We start from the raw sequence: 19111 nt of genomic DNA, 5'->3' as shown, positions 1-19111 counted from the left end.
ACTATTTTTCTTTCCTATAATTTTCAGATTTTTGTTTAGATCTGGAACTTCTCATTTCTCTAATTTTTTTATCTTGTAAAATAGTTTTAAGTTGCAATAATTTAACCATAACTTTGTGATATTTAAATTATTTTATACCTAAGGTCCGCTTGCCACTATGCTAAATTTAGTACTGAAATTAGTACTAAAAATATTGTATCTACAAATTAGATGCGCGCGCCGATTTAGTACTAAAAATTAAAACATGTTCTAATTTCTTGTACTGAAATTGACACAATATTAAAAAGTGAGGTTGTATTGTATATTAGGTACTTTTGTTTTTTTTTTATAGGTACATAATAATAATAGTGATTTCAACTTTCAACATGTGGAGAAAAAGGCAGATTGAAACATTAATAGAGTTTTACAAATCGAATCAATGATCAATGTTTGTATGTGCCAAAGCACCCTCTCTATAGAATAGGAACGCACGAATTAAAGTTTTGGAAGAAATAAAGGCAGAATTAGCCAAACTAGGTGTGGATATATCTCTAATAGCAGAAATAAAAGCCAAGTTTGCCAGTTTTGCAAAAATACTTCTTCCCATCTTTTATTGTTAATAAGTTAATGGCTTGCAACTTGCAATCTCAATTAGTAAAGCTCCTATCTATGAACCTTGAGTAAAGCTCATGTAAATTTAGTAGGTAGAGCGCATGCCTATATGCTGATTACAATTCGGATAGTTGCAAACACAAACTTGGCACAAACTGACTTTTTCATACTAAATCGACTCGCGCAACTAACCAATATTTTTAGTACTGAAATCAGTACTGAAATTAGTATAATGGCAAACGGGTCTAAAATATCAATTTTATACTCAAAATACACAAAATAGGTTCAGGGTTCACAGATCCACTTTCGACAGTGTTTTTTTGTTTTCTAAAAACTGACTAACTCCGTTGGATTTGACAAATGACATTTTAGTGACATTAGAAATCTGTCGTCTGTCGTATTTTGTATTCTGCATTCTGCGTTTACAAAGCTAGAGAGCATTTTCGAGCGGAGGAACTCTTTGTTCCTTTTTTTATAAATCGGTGTTTTTAGATGTTTCTCCTTTATCAAATCATGGCTGTTAGTTTTCTATAAAGTTTAGCGATCGATTTAGTAAAATATTTTATACTAAAAGTTGATGTGTATAGCGCCAATAGTAATTTCTCTGAAGGCTAGTTATTTCCTAAAATCACAATGACATCTGGCAACAACATTGAATCAGAATACCTGGAGCTGAATTCCAAAAATGAGTGGCAAATTCTTTATCAGGTAATCCAAATAATTACTAACTTATTATTTTTAGATGTGAATATAGTTTAGAAATTTTTTTATCGTACTTCAAAACATATATTATTCACCATAAACCTTCGACTTTTAGCACGATAAATACAACTATGCATACGAATAGGAAGTGCATTAAAAAATGTTTTACCAATTAATATTTCTTTGTTAAATTGTTGCATCATATCTACTTTTGCAAGATCTAATTAATTAAGTGTATATTTATCGTTAGTGCATTTATGAAATTGTTCAATTTTATAAATAAACTAATAAATCTGTCCATAATTACTATCAAACACTAAATTGATTCCAAGAACTAATTCATTTAAACGTTTTATCTAAACAAGCCTATAATTTCAGCATTTTAAGTTATTTACTAGCAATCAGAATGTAGGAATGGTATTATTGGCTAAATTCTACTCATATTTGACTTTTTGTATCTTTTTTTCTATGCATGGTTGGTTAAGTAGCCCATTTAAATGATTAATATCCACACTATCTTAGAGGAAATAAAGAATATGTAATTATTACCAGATAAATCAGGGTTTCTTATAACTGTACCATGTACAAGAAACATTAAAAGGAGAAGGTATTGGTAATTATCAGAAAAAAGTATACCTTGGTAAAAAGAGAAAATTAAAAAACAACAATATAGCAATAAATGCATTATACTCCAGGGAAATCAAATACAGTGGAACCCCGATAAGTCAGCCCCCAATAACCCAGAAGTCAGGCTAACCTGGACCGATTTTCATCAGACAAACATTTCAACAATAAAAATGTATGTACTATAATATTTGAGAGATAATGTGTATTTGTGTAATTTGCAGAGCGACTTTCATTGGCTCAGATTATCAGAAACAACAAGCACCTGTTTCCTTTAAGTATTTATTTCAAACTGTCTTAGCATTGTTTAAAAAACACTAAAAGACTATTTAAAAAATTCTTTTTAAACAATGGTCTTAGTGTCCACTGTTTTTAAATAACATAATGTCCGATTGTGACTGTATTGTGTGTAGTACAGTCTTGTATTGTTCGCTTCCATTTGCTTAGGTTTGTGTTTGCATGTTTTTAGTAATTTAGATGTGTACTATGCATATATTATTTCATGATATTTCAATTATAACGGAGTTTATCTGTTAGTATACCGTATTTTATAAATTTTTACCATATTCTCTGGCTAACCCGGATTTTTGATAACCTGGATCGACCACAGTCCCTATTAATCCAAGTTATCGAGGTTCCACTGTAATTAAAAAAGACCCTGTTCAAGAATGTGACAAATCTAGGTATCTAATTTTTTTTTAGTTATTATAGGCTAAAGTAAAGAAAACCTATAGGTTGTCTGCAGATATTTCGGCGTTTTTTTTTAATTATTAACCATTTAGTTTAAAAAATGCATTTATTTTTTATTTTTTGCATACTATTAAATAGCTAATATTCAGCCCTGTGATGGATGATCGAATTGGTGTGATGTATCATACTTAACTTAACTATTTGCGTTATTTCTTGACAGTTCTTGAGTTATCTGGTCACTTTATAACGCGACGTTAAACCTCAAGTTATGAGATAACTCAGTAGTTATGCAAGGTTAGGTTCATCTTTTGACTTGTTTTTAGACAGAAATCAAGTGAATTTAGAAGCTAGTAATTTAATAATTAAGAATAGAAGGGTAATACAATTTTAAAAATTATACAAAAATCAAATCGAGCGATATAAGTTGAAATTTTATTTTAAGTACCTACTGAGCTTTCTATCCAGAGTTGCCAGATGATATTTTATAAATCCCCCACTTAGAAACTGAAATTCCCTGAAATTGAAGCTCAAATACCCAAAGTCCCCAAATTTAAATTGTTGCCGCATTTTAATAAATTATTAGTCAAATGAAGAGAACAGTAAAGCAAAATTCATACTACAATATCAACGAGGGCCATGGAAATAATTCATAGTTCCTATCGTCTTCGATTATATGGGAGTATAATATACAGTTCTATGTACATTCGCAAATTTAATTTACCATGACCCCTTAAAATCATCCATAATTTTCCACCCCCAAAAAATCCCACTACAATTTCTGCTTAGAAAAATTTCAATAGACGCTTTCAAATTAACCCAAAATTTTGGGAAAATACACCAATATGGCAACCCTGTTTCTATCTACCATTTGAAAGCAACTTAGAAACACCAAGGAACCCAAACAGCTGTTTGCTGTTCGGTCATCGGCAGTAGCCGATGACGGGTATGTTCGGAACAATCTCTCGTGCTCACTCCAATTTGTACTATTTGTACATAAGGTTCTCTTTGTTACTTCAAAATTTGTTCCTCAAAACTTCTTTCTAATATAACATTGATGATATAACTATCTCATAACTGCAAGCGATACATCACACCAAATTTTACGTATATAGTTATGGGCACGTTATTCCTGAGAGTTATTTAACTCAAACGTTAAACTTAACTTCGGTCATCCATCACAGGACTGATTATATTTGATGTAAAATAACAGAACTTTATCTTTTAGAACATAAAAAGCTTTGGAATAGTGATTGTTAAAGGTTAATTGATATTCTTAGAGCAATAGTGGCCTAAGCCACAAATTGAGCATTTTTAGATTAATATATCAATAAAAGCAGCAAAATTAAAAAATCTTCCGATTAACAAGGGTCTACACAATAACCTACCTGCATATTTGACTAAACTACAAATTATGTAGCGCCATCGCCATCCCCTAAGCATAATGGAAATAAGAATGCAAAGTTTGCATTTATCTCAAAACTTCGTTTTTGGTGTTGCTCTGAGCGCCTCAATTAATTTGTTGCTTCAAAAACTGTAAAATAGGGCAAAATTGTTGATTGTTTATAACTATAGACGATTCCAGGGTGACGTCATTTGACAGCGACTGGAGGACAAAGATCTTGTAAACAAAGTAGGTTAAGTGTAGAAAACCATTGTTTAATTTAAGAATATGATTAAAATACCAGCGTTTTGTTCAGTTGTAAAGTGTTCCAGTAAAAGTAAAAGAGATAAAGTGAGTTTTTTTATAATACCAGCTGCATTTAAAGACCGAGATGTTTTAAATCACTATAATCACAATGCACTGTAAACAGAACGACGATATGGGCCAATAAAACTGATTTTCTGATTATACCGGGTTTTTGCATCCCCTATGAAGGTGTCCTATATATAATATTAGAAATTTTTGTAGTTAAAACCACAGATTTCTTATAATAAAACGAGAAAATAGCAAAAAGAACACCAAAAACACAATTTTTACCCCTCAGTGACGCTGTCAAAGTCACGTGTCCTGAAATGGTCTATTATAAAAAATAACCTAAAAATGTGTTATTGTGCCCAAAGTTGTGTATTGTGGTCCTTAATATACCCTCAAAATTTCAGATCAATTCATCAATAGTTCTCAGCTTAGTTCATCAAATTGCTTTTACTTTTTTTTAATAAATGTTGATAGTTTAACTTTTTAACTTTCATTTATCTTAATTATCATATCTTCATTATTTTTTGACTAATACACTAAATTAAAGCACTGCCTTAAAAATGGGTCATTTTTGATGTCTTATAGCCTTATTCTTTAACAATATCGCTGTAATAATATTGTTGCTAGACAGGTAAATAGGAAACTTGAGATTTCCAAAATTTCACGCTTCAAAAACTCATAATAACTTAGAAGTACAAATTTAAAGTCTTCTGTATTTTAAAATAGTTCAAATGACCCGTGACGTCACATAGTTTAACTATATGGTTCCGTTTATGGTTATATTTAGTAATATTCTTCTGCTTCTTCTTTAGTTTATTGGCCTCCACCTACTTGGGTATTTGGCCAGCTCGTCGTCGCGGAATGAAGGAAAAATATTTATATTCTAATATAGTACAGGGTGAGTCATGAGGAACTGTACATACTCCTACCTCGCATAGAGGCTCCTATGGGGAATAACAAATGACCATTAAAAAGTGTCTGCTCCCATTGTTTAATAATATACAGGGCGGGTTTCGCATTTTGACAGAAATTTATATTCGTCATAATTTTTGAACGGTCAGATCGATGTGTCTCTTATTTTGGCCAATCATTACACTATTACCACCTAATCAACTAATTTATTCAAACTAGAAAAAAATCAGGTCCTGCTTTAAAAAAATTAGTTCGTTTGGGTCTTGGAAAAAATTTCACCCTGTATACGCTTTTTGAAAACTCTAATATGAATTTTACAAATTAGACAAATAGGCAATTAAAATGGCATATTTATTTTTTTCCGCACACGATTACTTAATTTTTTATAAAAAAATCAAATTTCACTTTGAATTAAAAGTTTGGTAAAGTGAACCATAGATTTAAAAAAAAATAACTTTTATTAAAAAAATTAATTTTTTTTGCACAAATAAGTAATTTATGTTACCATCCAATCAACTGATTTATTCAAACTAGAGAAAAATCAGGTCCGTATTTAAAAAATTAGTTCGTTTTGGTCTTAGAAAAAATTTCACCCTGTATACGCTTCTTGAAAACTCTAATATGAATTTTACAAATAAGACAAATAGGCAATTAAAATGGCATATTTATTTTTTTCCCCACACGATTACTTAATTTTTTATTAAAAAATCAAATTTGTCAAAATCGGAATTTTAACCTAAAAATGAACTCACGGTTTAACTCGCTACAACTCTGTTCCATTTTAATATTTTTTTTCTGAAATTTTTACAGCACATACCTCTTACCATTGTGAAGACTATGAAAATTGTTGTAGACTTTCAGTCTTCTTCTTGTAAAAGTTGCAAACTTGTAAATCGCAAAAAGTAGGTGGAAAAATTTAAAATTTATCAATTTGATCACGTCTATGTTAAACTATAGAGTCCAAAAGAAGTGTTATGGGAAGTTTTAGATCTAGACGTGTTATAGAAAAAAAAATGGTAAAACTTTTAATTTTAAGAAAAACGTTGTTTTTGTAAATTAATTTTTGTAAAAAAAAGTTAGTTTTTTTAAATCTATGCAAAAACTTTGCCAAACTTTTTATGCATAGTCAAATTTGATTTTTTAATAAAAAATAAGTAATCGTGTGGGGAAAAAATAAATATGCCATTTTAATTGCCTATTTGCCTTATTTGTAAAATTCATATTAGAGTTTTCAAAAAACGTATACAAGGTGAAATTTTTTCAAGACCCAAACAAACTAATTTTTTAAATACGGGCCTGATTTTTTCTAGTTTGAATAAATCAGTTGATTGGGTGATAACATAAATTAAATATTTGTTCAAAAAAAATTCATTTTTGTAATAAAAGTTATTTTTTTTAAATCTATGGTTCACTTTACCAAACTTTTAATTATTCATAGTTAAATTTGATTTTTTTTTTATAAAAAGTTAAGTAATCGTGTGGGAAAAAAAATAAATATGCCATTTTAATTGCCTATTTGTCTAATTTGTAAAAATCATATTAGAGTTTTCAAAAAGCGTATACAGGGTGAAATTTTTTCTAAGACCAAAACGAACTTATTTTTTAAATCCGGGCCTGATTTTTTTCTTGTTGGAATAAATCAGTTGATTGGTGGTAACATAAATTAAATATTTGTTCAAAAAAAATTAATTTTGGTAATAAAAGTTAATTTTGTTAAATCTATGGTTCACTTTACCAAACTTTTAATTCATAATCAAATTTGATTTTTTTATAAAAAATTAAGCAATCGTGTGCGGAAAAAAATTAATATAATAATACTTTATTTGAAATAGGATAACCTAATATAAACATGCTAAAGTATATAAAGTATAGTCAAAACAATACAATAAATATGTTATTTTAATTGCCTATTTGTCTAATTTGTAAAATTCATATTAGAGTTTTCAAAAAGCTTATACAGGGTGAAATTTTTTCTAAGACCCAAACAAACTAATTTTTTTAAAGCCGGACCTGATTTTTTTCTAGTTTGAATAAATCAGTTGATTAGGTGGCAATAGTGTAACGATTGACCAAAATAAGAGACACATCGATCTGACCGTTCAAAAATTATGATGAATACAAATTTCTCTCAAAATGCGAAAAAAAAATTATTAAACAATGGGAGCAGACACTTTTTAATGGTCATTTGTTATTCCCCATAGGGGCCTCTATACGAGATAGGAGTATGTACAGTTCCTCATGACTCACCCTGTATAATATACCAGTTTGTTGAGATTGGAGTTTGATATAGTTATTGAAGGAAAGGAAAGAAGGTTTACTATGAAAAATAAAACCATTTTGTAAAAGTACAAATTTTCTATGAATAGTTCAAACGATCAAAAACACTTGTAACGTCACATAACTGCATTTTCTACTGACGTTTATAATGTCTAATTTAAAATTATATACAATTTTGTTTACTTTGTTGGTTCAGAATCTAAACATATAGCCTGATGATGTCACGACGCGTTTTTGGCTGGCTGGTATAATTTGAATTTTTAATCGTCTTTAGGGGCCAAACGAAAGACAAACAAAACTTTTTTATCTTTGATACATGTTTTAAATTATGTTCTGTTGTGATTTATAACATTTTTTTCGAATTTAAAATTCTATGCAAGTTCTCTATTGTCATTGTATACCGGATGTACCAATCAAACTGTGTTTTTTTTTTCAAAGTTTACACACCCTGTGAAATATTCTAGCATTTATAAAATACTGAAATTAAAACCAAGCTATTTCCTCGGGTTTTCTTAACATTTTGTTTTTGATTCAATCGCTTATGTTGTATAATAAAAAAGTTAGATACTTTAACAACTAGCCATGTTTTTCAATAATACAGGGTGTGCGACAGACTTTAAACTGTAATTCTACATGAAAAAGAAATGAAAGTTTGCTTTATAAACTTGAATTAAATTAAATTATTTATTCAAATAGAAATCATACTAACAATAAATTTAAAAAATTGCTTAATTAAATGTAATATACAATATACAATTCATGCAATATACAACACATACAGACTTATTAAAAATGATTTTTTAACCAGGTAAATTATATGTTTTTAGTAATTTTTTAAAAGTTGGAACTGTCACTGCATTCTTAACACTGGGGGGAAGATGGTTAAATTCATTCATACATTTGTAAAACAAGGATTTCATTGTACTATGTTTATTAAATTCTTGTGTTCACAAATGTTTCATTTCCAAGATACGGGGTGTTGAAATGTTTCTTACACACTGACGATGTATTTATTGCTCTAAAACCGGTTGAGATATGCAAATGAAATTTGGTGGGTTTTTAGAGGTAGTTATCGAGCATTTTAGACATACAATGAAGAATTTTATATTCACCATCGGTGTGCATACAGGTAATATGATTCGTATGCACGCCACTGAATAATACCTTCTTCTTTCTCGAAACTCCAATGAATAATATAAAATTCTTAAATAACGCCAATGAATAATATAAAATTCTTAATTGTATGTCAAAAAATGCGCAACAACTACCTCTTAAAACCTATCAATTTTATTTATGAATAGACTTTAAAAATGTGATTTCCATAAACTTGTAATTATAATTTATGCCATTATTAATCAAACTGCTATTTCAAGTTGACACAATGATATGAAATGATTGTAATTTCGAGACGAATATATGCATGTAAATTTTATTGTATTTGAGGGACATTGCTTTTTCCATGAGATGTGTCTGGTGTCGTTTATAGGCTATTGATTATGTATTTTAGAAAGGAACTACAACGTTAACGGGTTTTATTGTTTAATATAAACAATGTACCTTTATATGAAAAAACCGCGGAGTGCTACCATTTAAAGGGGTGCGTTTTTGAGAAAGGGGTGAATTAGTCCCTAGGCACAGGGCGAATTAGGGTGAGTTCTATGCACTTTTGTTGCAAACACGTCTACAGGGAAATTGTTCCAGGTTAAATTTACTATAGAAATATCACATTTTTTAAAAATCAAAAATATATTTTTTACAAATATATATTCAAAAGAAAAGCAAGAAAAAAACACGAAAGATAGCAATTTTGTTTTTTGCCCCATAACTTTTTTCTACGGGGATATAGCTATAGGCATTGCTTTATAGAAAAAAAGTTCCATCCTTCCTATTTAAAATGACGTTTCGTAGAAGTACCTATGATTTAGAGTTTCCAAAATATGATTTTTCAAAGTTCGCCACTCATAGCGATTTTGGGACATTTTCCTTGTTACTTCACAAAAATTGTTCTGTAACTTTTTTCTACGTAGCTTTAGGTATATGCAATGTTACATTTAATAGGAAGAAAAGTCAATTACCCTTAAAATGGTCTATTGCAGCGGTTCTCAATCTGTGGTACATGTACCACTGGTGGTACATATCACTATTTGAGGTGGTACACAAAACACACAAAAAATTAAAATAGTAGTACTTAGTAAGTCTTGGTAATACAATCTAAACATATAGGTGGTACCAAAAATAATAAAAGAACTGTAGTTGATATATGACTCAAAAATTTTGAGAACCGCTGGTCTATTGTAAAAGGCAGTATGGCTATTTTTAAGCAAGATATGATTTTTCAAAGTTTTATACTTTTAATGATTTTTGATATATTTTACGATTATTTTTAAATTTCTCATTATAACTTTTTTTATTGTATATTTATCCTATTTCCTTGTGGCATTTTTATAATGAACTATTTTAAATGGGAAATAAGCCACAATTTTACCAAAAGAAATTCATTTTTTTTGGTAAAATTGTGGCTTATTTCCCATTTAAAATAGTTCATTGTGACATATACACATGCAATAGGTCCCACTAAGTTGAAACCATATGGAAAACTTTTTTATTATCAACTTTATGAAAAAAAGTTATTCTTTATAAAATGCTCTGCATATTCTAATACCTAAGATTCAATCATCAGGTATAAAATTTTATCAATAGTGTACGAGGTATGTTAAAAAATATGAATTTCGCTCAAGAGTAAAGTACCTTTATATTTCACAATATCGAAAAGTGTTATTAAGAAAAGTTATTTGGAATTAAAAATTATATTACAATATGCAATCATACTTTTCTAATTGAAAAAATAAAAAATTTTAAAATTTTTCTCAAATTACGGATACTCTTGGATATTCTACGGATATATTGTCTCAAAATAGTCCTTAAATTTTTTTGCAATACACCATTTTAAAGTAAAGAAAATATGCTTTTTTTGTTTCACAATGTGTATACCTAAATGTACAAGACAAAAAGTCAGAATGAAAAATTTTAAAAATAATCATAAACAATATGAAAAATCATTAAAAGTATAAAATCTTGAAAAACCATAACTTGCTTAAAAATAGTCGTACAACCTTATACAATAGACCATTTTAAAGGTAATTGACTTCTCTTTCTACTAAATGTACCATTATATATACCTATAAATGCGTAGAAAAAAGTTACAGAACAATGTTTGCGAAATAATGGGGAAAATGGCCCAAAAATGTTGTGAGCGGCGAACTTTGAAAAATCATATTTCAGAAACTGCAAATTCTAGAGACTTTTACTGAAAGTCATTTCAAAGAGGAAGGATGAATGTTATTTTTCGCTGAAGCAATGCCTATACCTATATCCCTGTGGAAAAAAGTTGTGGGGCAAAAAACAAAATTGCTTTCTTTCGTGTTTTTTTCTTGCTTTTCTTTTGAGTATATTTTTGTAAAAAAAAATATTTTTGAGTTTAAAATGTGATATTTTGATAGTAAATATAACCTGGAACTATTTTCATGTAGACTTGTTTGTACCAAAACTGCATAGAACTCACCCTAATTCACTAAATGGTAGCACTCCACGGTTTTTTCAAATTTAGAGGTCCATTGACCATATAAGATAGTAAAATCCCGTTAACGTTGTAGTTCCTTTTAGTTCTCTTATTTTGAACATAATCAATAGACTATTACATTAAAAACGAAACATAAGCAATCGAAAGCAATAAGATAAAAATTAATAGTTTAGGATTACCCAAAAAAGAAAAAGTAAATGGTTTTAAAACAGTTTTTAAAGAGTAAATTGTAAAATTTAAGTATCAATAATAAAGTTAAAAAGCATCTGTTGTAATCTGGCAACTGTTAGTTGGAGGGTTCTGACTCTATTGCGAAATCTAGTTGCAAATCTACCAAAGGGCATTTGCCAAAAAAATTTTCTAATAATTACTTAACTGCAATTAATACCAAAACAAATAATATTTATTCATTTGTGTTTTATATAAAAATCAGAATCCAAAAAATAATACATTAAAAATGTTCTTCTAAAAAAGCTTTCTCTCTGTATATTGGAAGCATACAAGATAATACATTATAAAAACATGACAACACTGCTAAACGCAAATATTTTGTTCTGTGGACATTCTTTGTAGCTATCTATCTTCACCGAAATATAATCTGTCCAATCTCCAACCCTTCCTCCTTGGTGCACCATAGACGGCTCATTTTTAGATCCATCGCTGGACAGGCAGTTTTGAATTTTTTTTTGTAAAACTTGAAATTTTAATCTTTCAAATGGTGCTTTTGAATTTACTTAATATTTATAAAAAAAAGACAGGGTGAATTAAAAAATAAAGCATCAACACAGGGTTTTAAGGGTCATAAGACAAACTTGAATAAAGAGAAATTAACTTCCTACATGTTGTTGGGTCCGAGTTATTTTAAATGTTTATAAGCTTAAAATCACAGTACTTTTACAAATCTGTTTTAAAATATTTAACATAAACTTTTTAAATTCTAAATGATTTAATTTGATAATATGTAAGTCTATCTCTTCAATTTGATGCTTCCAAAATTCATGTATGCATATTAACATACCGACGGCTGAAAGGCAAAAATGACCAAGCGACATTTGGCTAACTTTACACTAGAGCGGCTTATTTAAAATTTTGAAAAAAAAAATTCATTAAACATGATTTAGTGGTTTTGGACTATTCTTGCAATAACTAAGCAACTTTTTCAGTAAAAGTACATATCTCATTTTTCCTTATAATTTACTGGTCTTCACCTTTAATATTCAAAATCAAATAGCCATCTTAGATTGTTTATACAGTGATGAGTCCGCTAATAACCAGCAAAATAACACAAAAGATAGAAAACGTAATATGTTGTGAAATAAAAAGAGACGAAACTAGAAGAGGTGGGAAATTATCAATAGAAACATATAAATTTACATTATATTGATAGTTTCCCACCTTTAGACATAACGGAGGATTTTGACAACTGACACTGATAAGAGAATTTTATAAATTCTCCTGAGACAGTTTGACTCCGATATGTCTAAAGGTGGAAAACTATGAATATAATGTAAATTTATAGGTTTCTAGTCAGAAGTGCAGACCAAAATCGGTGGATAAACCGAATAACAGAGTGGAGCCCGATAGGAAAAAGGAAGAGAGGCAGACCCCGAAGATCCTTCAGAAATGAAGTAGACGAAGCAATGGAGAGAAGAAATCTACACGAAGGGGACTGGCAAGACAGAAAGAGCTGGAGAGAACGGTTGAGTGAAGGAATACAGTGAAAACTGTGGAAATCCTTGTATATATATTGATAATTTCCCACCTCTACTAGTTTCATCTCTTTTTATATCACACCATATAATATTTTTCGTTATTTTGTCGGTTATTAGCGCACTCATCACTGTATGTTGTTTATAAGTAAAAATGCTGTTTAATGTTTTGCATATTTTGTTTATTACATATTAGACCAGTAAGGATCTGCGAAAAAACGTCTATTTTTGGATGTGACAGGTGGCATTCGGATTTTTGCAGATAAAGTTAGGTGACACCTTCAGTAATAATAATTGACTTATGCTCCTTCTCAAATATGCCCGGAACATTAATAAAAAAATTAAAATATTTAAAAATTTCGAAAAACATCGATTTTTTTCTGCTTTCTTTGCTTATAACTTTAAAACGATTCGTTTTGGAACAAAGTCGTAGAGAAATAAAATAAAGATACATAATTGAATTTTGTATGATATACGACTGGTAAAAAATATCTTAAGAATGTCTTAGAAAAGGTATTACCTTTTCTGCAATATAGCAATAAATACAAAATAAGGGAGCAAAATAAGTCTGTTATTCAATATTTTTTAACCACTTTGGTGGCACTTAGAACCTTAGTAATTCGCTTAGGAAATTCTTTGTAACATACTTAAATCGTGTACCAAATTTCATTAAAATCGACCTAATAAATTTTGCATAATAAATTTGCAATCTAAATGTTTTTAAAAAGTTAAAATTTTATAAAATCTTTCTGAACAAAAAGTAGACCATTTAGAAGTTGGCTAATTTTTTTACATATAAAGAGGTGCTCTACCTATCTAATACACTTTACATAATTAAAATCGGATTATTTAAGGGCCCCAGCATTGTTTTAAATTTATAAACAATTTTTTGGCTTATAAACAAAAAGCTTTGTTTAATAATAAAAAAATTAATTTTTAGCAATGCAAATAATTAAAACCGGTATAATTTGATAATTACGTATTTTTTATGGGAAATAAGCCACAATTTTACTAAAAATGAATTTATTAACGTTTCGAAGCCCAAATCGGGTTTCGTTGTCAAAATACAAAATACTATTGTAATAATAATATTAATAGTATTTTGTATTTTGACAACGAAACCCGATTTTGGCTTCGAAACGTTAATAAATTCATTTTTTAGTAAAATTGTGGCTTATTTCCCATAAAAAATACGTAATTATAAAAATGCCACAAGGAAATAGCTTCAGAACAACATTCAGGTATAATTTGACTTAAACTTTCAAATGCTGTCAGCAGAATTGCTATTTTATTTTTTAATCAAACGTTATTCGCGTTCAAAAATTGCAATTTCTCGATTTTTTGAAAGTTCCACCGCGTTTATCTCGAAAACTATGCATCCTACGAAAAAACTTGTAAGAACATTTTTTGCTTAGAATTACCCAAGAAATACAAAAAAATGCAACATTTTATTTTGCGAAAAATCGATTTTATGTAATTCCTCAAGTTCTTTGTTTATAACAATCTTATCGACATCCGGATCAACTGTTACCCAAAAAATTCGTGTTCTACGGGTCAAAATACATAAGAAAACTTGGGTAAGTCCATCTAAATAAAGGAGCCCGTAGCACCCCCTCCTGGCCACAGCACTAATTTGTTTATAAGCCAAAAAATTGTTTATAACTTTAAAACATTGCTGAGGCTGCTTAAATAATCCGATTTCAATTCTGTAAAGTGCATTAGATAGGTGGAGTACTTCTTTATATGTAAGAAAATTGACAAATCTTTGTATGTTCTAGTTTTTGTTGTGCAAGATTTTAAAAAAATTTAATTTTTTAAAAAAAGTTTAGATTGCAAAATTATTATGCAAAATCTAGTAAGTCAATTTTAATGAAATTTGGTGTACGGTTTTAGCACATTACAAAAATTTTCTAAGCGAATTAAGAAGGTTCCAAGTGTAACCTAAGTGATGGAAAATCATTGAATAAGGACAAGCTTGTTTTTGCCCCCTTATTTTATATTTATTGCTATTTTGAAGCAAGGGAGATAAATTAAGACATTTTTAACCAATCGCATCTGATAGAAAATTTAATTATCTTTGTTTTATTCCTATAGGACTTTGTTCTAAAATGAATAGTTTTTAAGTTATAAGCAAAAAAAGTAGAAAAAAAAACGAAATTTTTTGAAATTTTTAAATATTTTATTTTTTTTTATTAATGTTCCGGGCATATTTGAGAAGGAGCATAAATCAATTATTATTAACGAAGTTATCACCTAACTTTATCCGCAAAAATCTGAATGCCACCTCTCACATCCACCTAAAAACAGATCCTTACTGGTCTATATTGTTATCAACAAATTTATAAAAAGCAGTTGTTAAATACCTGTATCAACAAGTATTTCGAAAAAGGCTTTTATTTGCTAATTTCTCTGGTGTATTAATAAAGTGCGCATAAATATAATGAGAGTGGATACTAAGAGCACATAATTACTAATAGAGACAGAGAAAATGCAATTTTTAATCTGAATAATAAATAAAACCTACCAGGAACATAATATGAAAATGTGATTACAAGAAGAGAGCATTATCAGAATTTCTAGAGATTATTCATTAGGTACAAGGCAACAGGATACATAGAAAAGATAAAAAGTTACACAAAGAAACATTACAAACAATTCTCAGTTGATTTCAAGAAGTAATTTATTTTAAATTTCCTAAAAGCATAGTTAGAGTAATTGAATCATAATTACTGGGGGATTTTGGATTGACTCACTTTTGATATTTTACCAAACAAGCACAAATTAATATTATTACCCAATATCTACATGTACATATTGTGTGAAATAATAATTCATTTTAAAACATTTTTTATGATTCATGTGTTGTAATAAAGCTATAACTTTTTGTTTGTTTTTGTTTTGATTATGTACAATAATCCAAGAATTGTATCTGATTCCATTCATTTTTTTTCTATTTTGTTTTTTTATTTTTCTATTTAGACTTTGAACTGTGAAAAAGTTATCAATCATGTTCTGGTGTCTTTTTTGTTTTTGTTCAATATGACAATACATACTTATGAATAGACCAGGGCATGAATTTTTGGATGTGCGAGGTGCCATTCGGATTTTTGCAGATAAAGTTAGGTGACAACTTCAACAATAATAATTGATTTATGCTCCTTCTCAAATATGCCCGGCACATTAATAAAAAAATTAAAATATTTAAATGTTTCGAAAAACATCGATTTTTTTCTATTTTCTTTGCTTATAACTTTAAAAACGATTCATTTTGGAACAAAGTCATAGGGAAAGAAAATAAAGATAATTGAATTTTGTATGATAAACGACTGGTTAAAAATGTCTTAAATTATTACCCTTTCTGCAAAATAGCAATAAATACAAAATAAGGGGGCAAAATAAGCCTGTTTTTATTCAACGTTTTTCAACCACTTTGGTTGCACTTGAAACTTTCGTAATTCGCTTAGAAAATTCTTATAGCATACTTAAGCCGTCTACCAAATTTCATTAAAATCGACCTAATAGATTTTACATAATAAATTTGTAATCCAATTTTTTTTAACTTCAAATTTTTTAAAAACTTTCTGAAGAAAAAGTAGACCATTTAGAAGTTTGCTAATTTTTTTTACATATAAAGAGGTTCTCTACCTATCTAATACACTTTACAGAATTAAAATCGGATTATTTAAGCGGCCTCAGCATTGTTTTAAGGTTATAAACAATTTTTTGGCTTATATTGAGTTGGCAGAGTTGGCATAAATTCATTTTCTCGAGAATAGGCGTCTCTTGAGGTAAATCCTGAAACAGGTCAATTTTTATTTTTAAATTCTAATTTTTTGGTATATATATCATACTAGTGACGTCATCCATGTGTGCGTGATGACGTAATCGATGATTTTTTAAATGAGAATAGATGCCGTGTGATAGCTCAATCGAGAGGCTATTCAATTTTGTATTCACTAATATAAACATTAACATAATTAATTGTACAGGGTTTGAATAAAAAAAAATTGAATTAAATTAATTCCAATATTTAGATTACGTCATCACACCCAGATGATATTTATGTCAATAAATTATAATTTAAAAATAAAAATCGATTGTTTCGGGATTTATCTCCAGAGTCGCCCATTCTCAAGAAAATGAATTTATTCCAACTCAAACGTCCTCACTGTATTTGTTTATAATCCAAAGCATTGTTTATAACTTTAAAACAGTGCTGAGGCCGCTTAAATAATCCGATTTTAATCCTGTAAAGTGTATTATTTTTTTATAGATAGGTAGAGAACCTGTTTATATGTAAAAAAATCAGCAAACTTCTAAATGGTCTACTTTTTGTTTACAAAGTTTTTAAAAACTTGGAACTTTTTTAAAAAAATTTAGATTGCAAAATTATTATGCAAAATCTATTACATCGATTTTAATGAAATTTGATGGACGGTTTAAGTATGTTGTAAGAATTTTTTAAGCGAATTATGAAGGTTTTAAGTGCAAAACAAGTGGTTCAAAAACATTGAATAAAAACAGTCTTTTTGCCCCCTTATTTTCTATTTATTGCTATTTTGCAGAAAGGGTAATAATTTAAGACATTTTATACCAGTCGTATATTATACAAAATTCAATTATTTTTATTTTTTTTCCTACGACTTTGTTCCAAAATGAATCGTTTTAAAGTTATAAGCAATGATAGTAGAAAAAATCAATATTTTTCGAAATTTTTAAATATTTAAATTTTTTTATTAATGTTCCGAGCATATTTGAGAAGGAGCATAAGTCAATTATAATTATTGAAGTTGACATCTAACTTTATCTACAAAAATCCGAATGCCACCTCTCACATCCACTTCAAAACAGATCCGCCCTGGTCTAGAAAAAATTAATCAGTTTTACAAATTTACAAGTTTCTCTGGGGAGGGTATGGTTTGAAATCAACATTTCAAGCACATTTTTGTGATTTTTTTGTTGAAACTATGGTAACTATGGTACATTTATGTTATTTTTAAATTAAATAAGCATATTAAGTACAATTCACAATTGGGTTCCCCAATAGGAAGACGATCAGTGGGAAGACCACGAAAAAGATGGAATGACAACTTACTACAGGCACATTGAAAAAACAGACAGAGTCATGTCTACACAAAAAGATGAAGAAGAATAAGTACAATTCACAGAATGTCCAAAAAATATTTCAAGGAAAAATATTGAAAAATAAGTCAACAGTGGCAAAATTTTAAAGACACCTCCAAAAAAAATGTATTTTGTGGTGGACATCAGAACTCGTCACTGGATTATGTGAAACAAAAAATTCAAAAATATTTTATTAGCTTATGAGTTTCTCGAGATGACCCTGTCAAGTTTGTTTATTTTTAACAATTTTTGAGTTTTTATTTAAACAAAAAATAAGCATAAAAACAAATATATCTCGACAGCGTTACTTCACGAAATGTCTAAAGAAAGTCTATGCAAATTTTCAGGATAGATCGAGTAGTTTTTGAGTAACAATGTCCACTGCATTTGAAAAAGCAGTTTTGAGAAAAACGTGTTCAAGTTTTGACAACTGCATCTTCATCTTCTTATTTGTCTGTCAAATCGTAAAGTGATACACATCGGAATATGTTTTTTGAATCGAGGAGTGGTATACAAAAGAGAAGGTGAACAGTTGTTCAACATTTCTCACTACGCTCAAGCGTGCTGGCGCGAAATCGTGACAAAGCGAGTCGAATGTATTTGGACAGGCCCAAAAATCTTCCTGAGCACTTTCCTTTCAAAACTTTTCAGGACATCTTTGTCTTTCTTTAGCAGGGTTGATGTTTCACAACCATTAAGGTCACAATGGACCTTTTAGTGTTTTGTACAATTGCATCTTTGCTTCTGTTCCTGATTCTGTTCCTTATTTCTACACTTACATCATTACGTTTGGTTACTAGGAATGTAAAGTATGTGAAGTAGTGTTGCCCAAAATCGGTCTTGGTCTTGCAGGCTTGGTCTTGTTCTTGCATTTTCGCAAGACCAAGACCGCTTTATTTTAGCAAGACCAAGACTGACCGTGCAAGATTTGAGCAAGAACAAGACTAAGCCTGCAAGACTCTTGCGTCTTGCAGTTACGATTGAGTGTCGTTTTAGGGAATATAGTAGTTCGGGTATATGCTGAGAGACTATGAGACGCAAAAAAAGGTAAAAAAAAATTGGAAAATTGGACTTATGCGCATTATGAACAATACAATAAATATACATAGCGAATCAAAATATACATTAACCCTCGTAAGGCGGGTGCAGCTGCACCCCAGACCTCGTTTTCTCACCTATCTTTTTTAATAAATTTTTTTGATTTTT

General features: G+C 29.2%; 1 protein-coding gene across 2 annotated transcripts in view; it reads left to right on the top strand.

The window, feature by feature from the left end:
- The first annotated feature begins 1005 nt into the window (after positions 1-1005).
- Positions 1006-19111, top strand: part of LOC114338379 (tyrosine-protein phosphatase non-receptor type 61F) — a 111119-nt gene continuing 93013 nt past the window's right edge. For both annotated transcript variants that reach the window (XM_028288968.2, XM_028288967.2), the window contains exon 1: positions 1006-1299. In XM_028288968.2, coding sequence (XP_028144769.1) covers positions 1225-1299 — 75 coding nt within the window. In that variant the 5' untranslated portion in view covers positions 1006-1224. The remainder of the gene's footprint in view (positions 1300-19111) is intronic.

This window comes from Diabrotica virgifera, chromosome 8 (assembly GCF_917563875.1).
Source record: "Diabrotica virgifera virgifera chromosome 8, PGI_DIABVI_V3a".
Classification (NCBI taxonomy): domain Eukaryota; kingdom Metazoa; phylum Arthropoda; class Insecta; order Coleoptera; family Chrysomelidae; genus Diabrotica; species Diabrotica virgifera.
The sequence above is the reverse complement of the archived record's forward strand: the minus strand, read 5'-3'. Positions and strand labels throughout refer to the sequence as shown.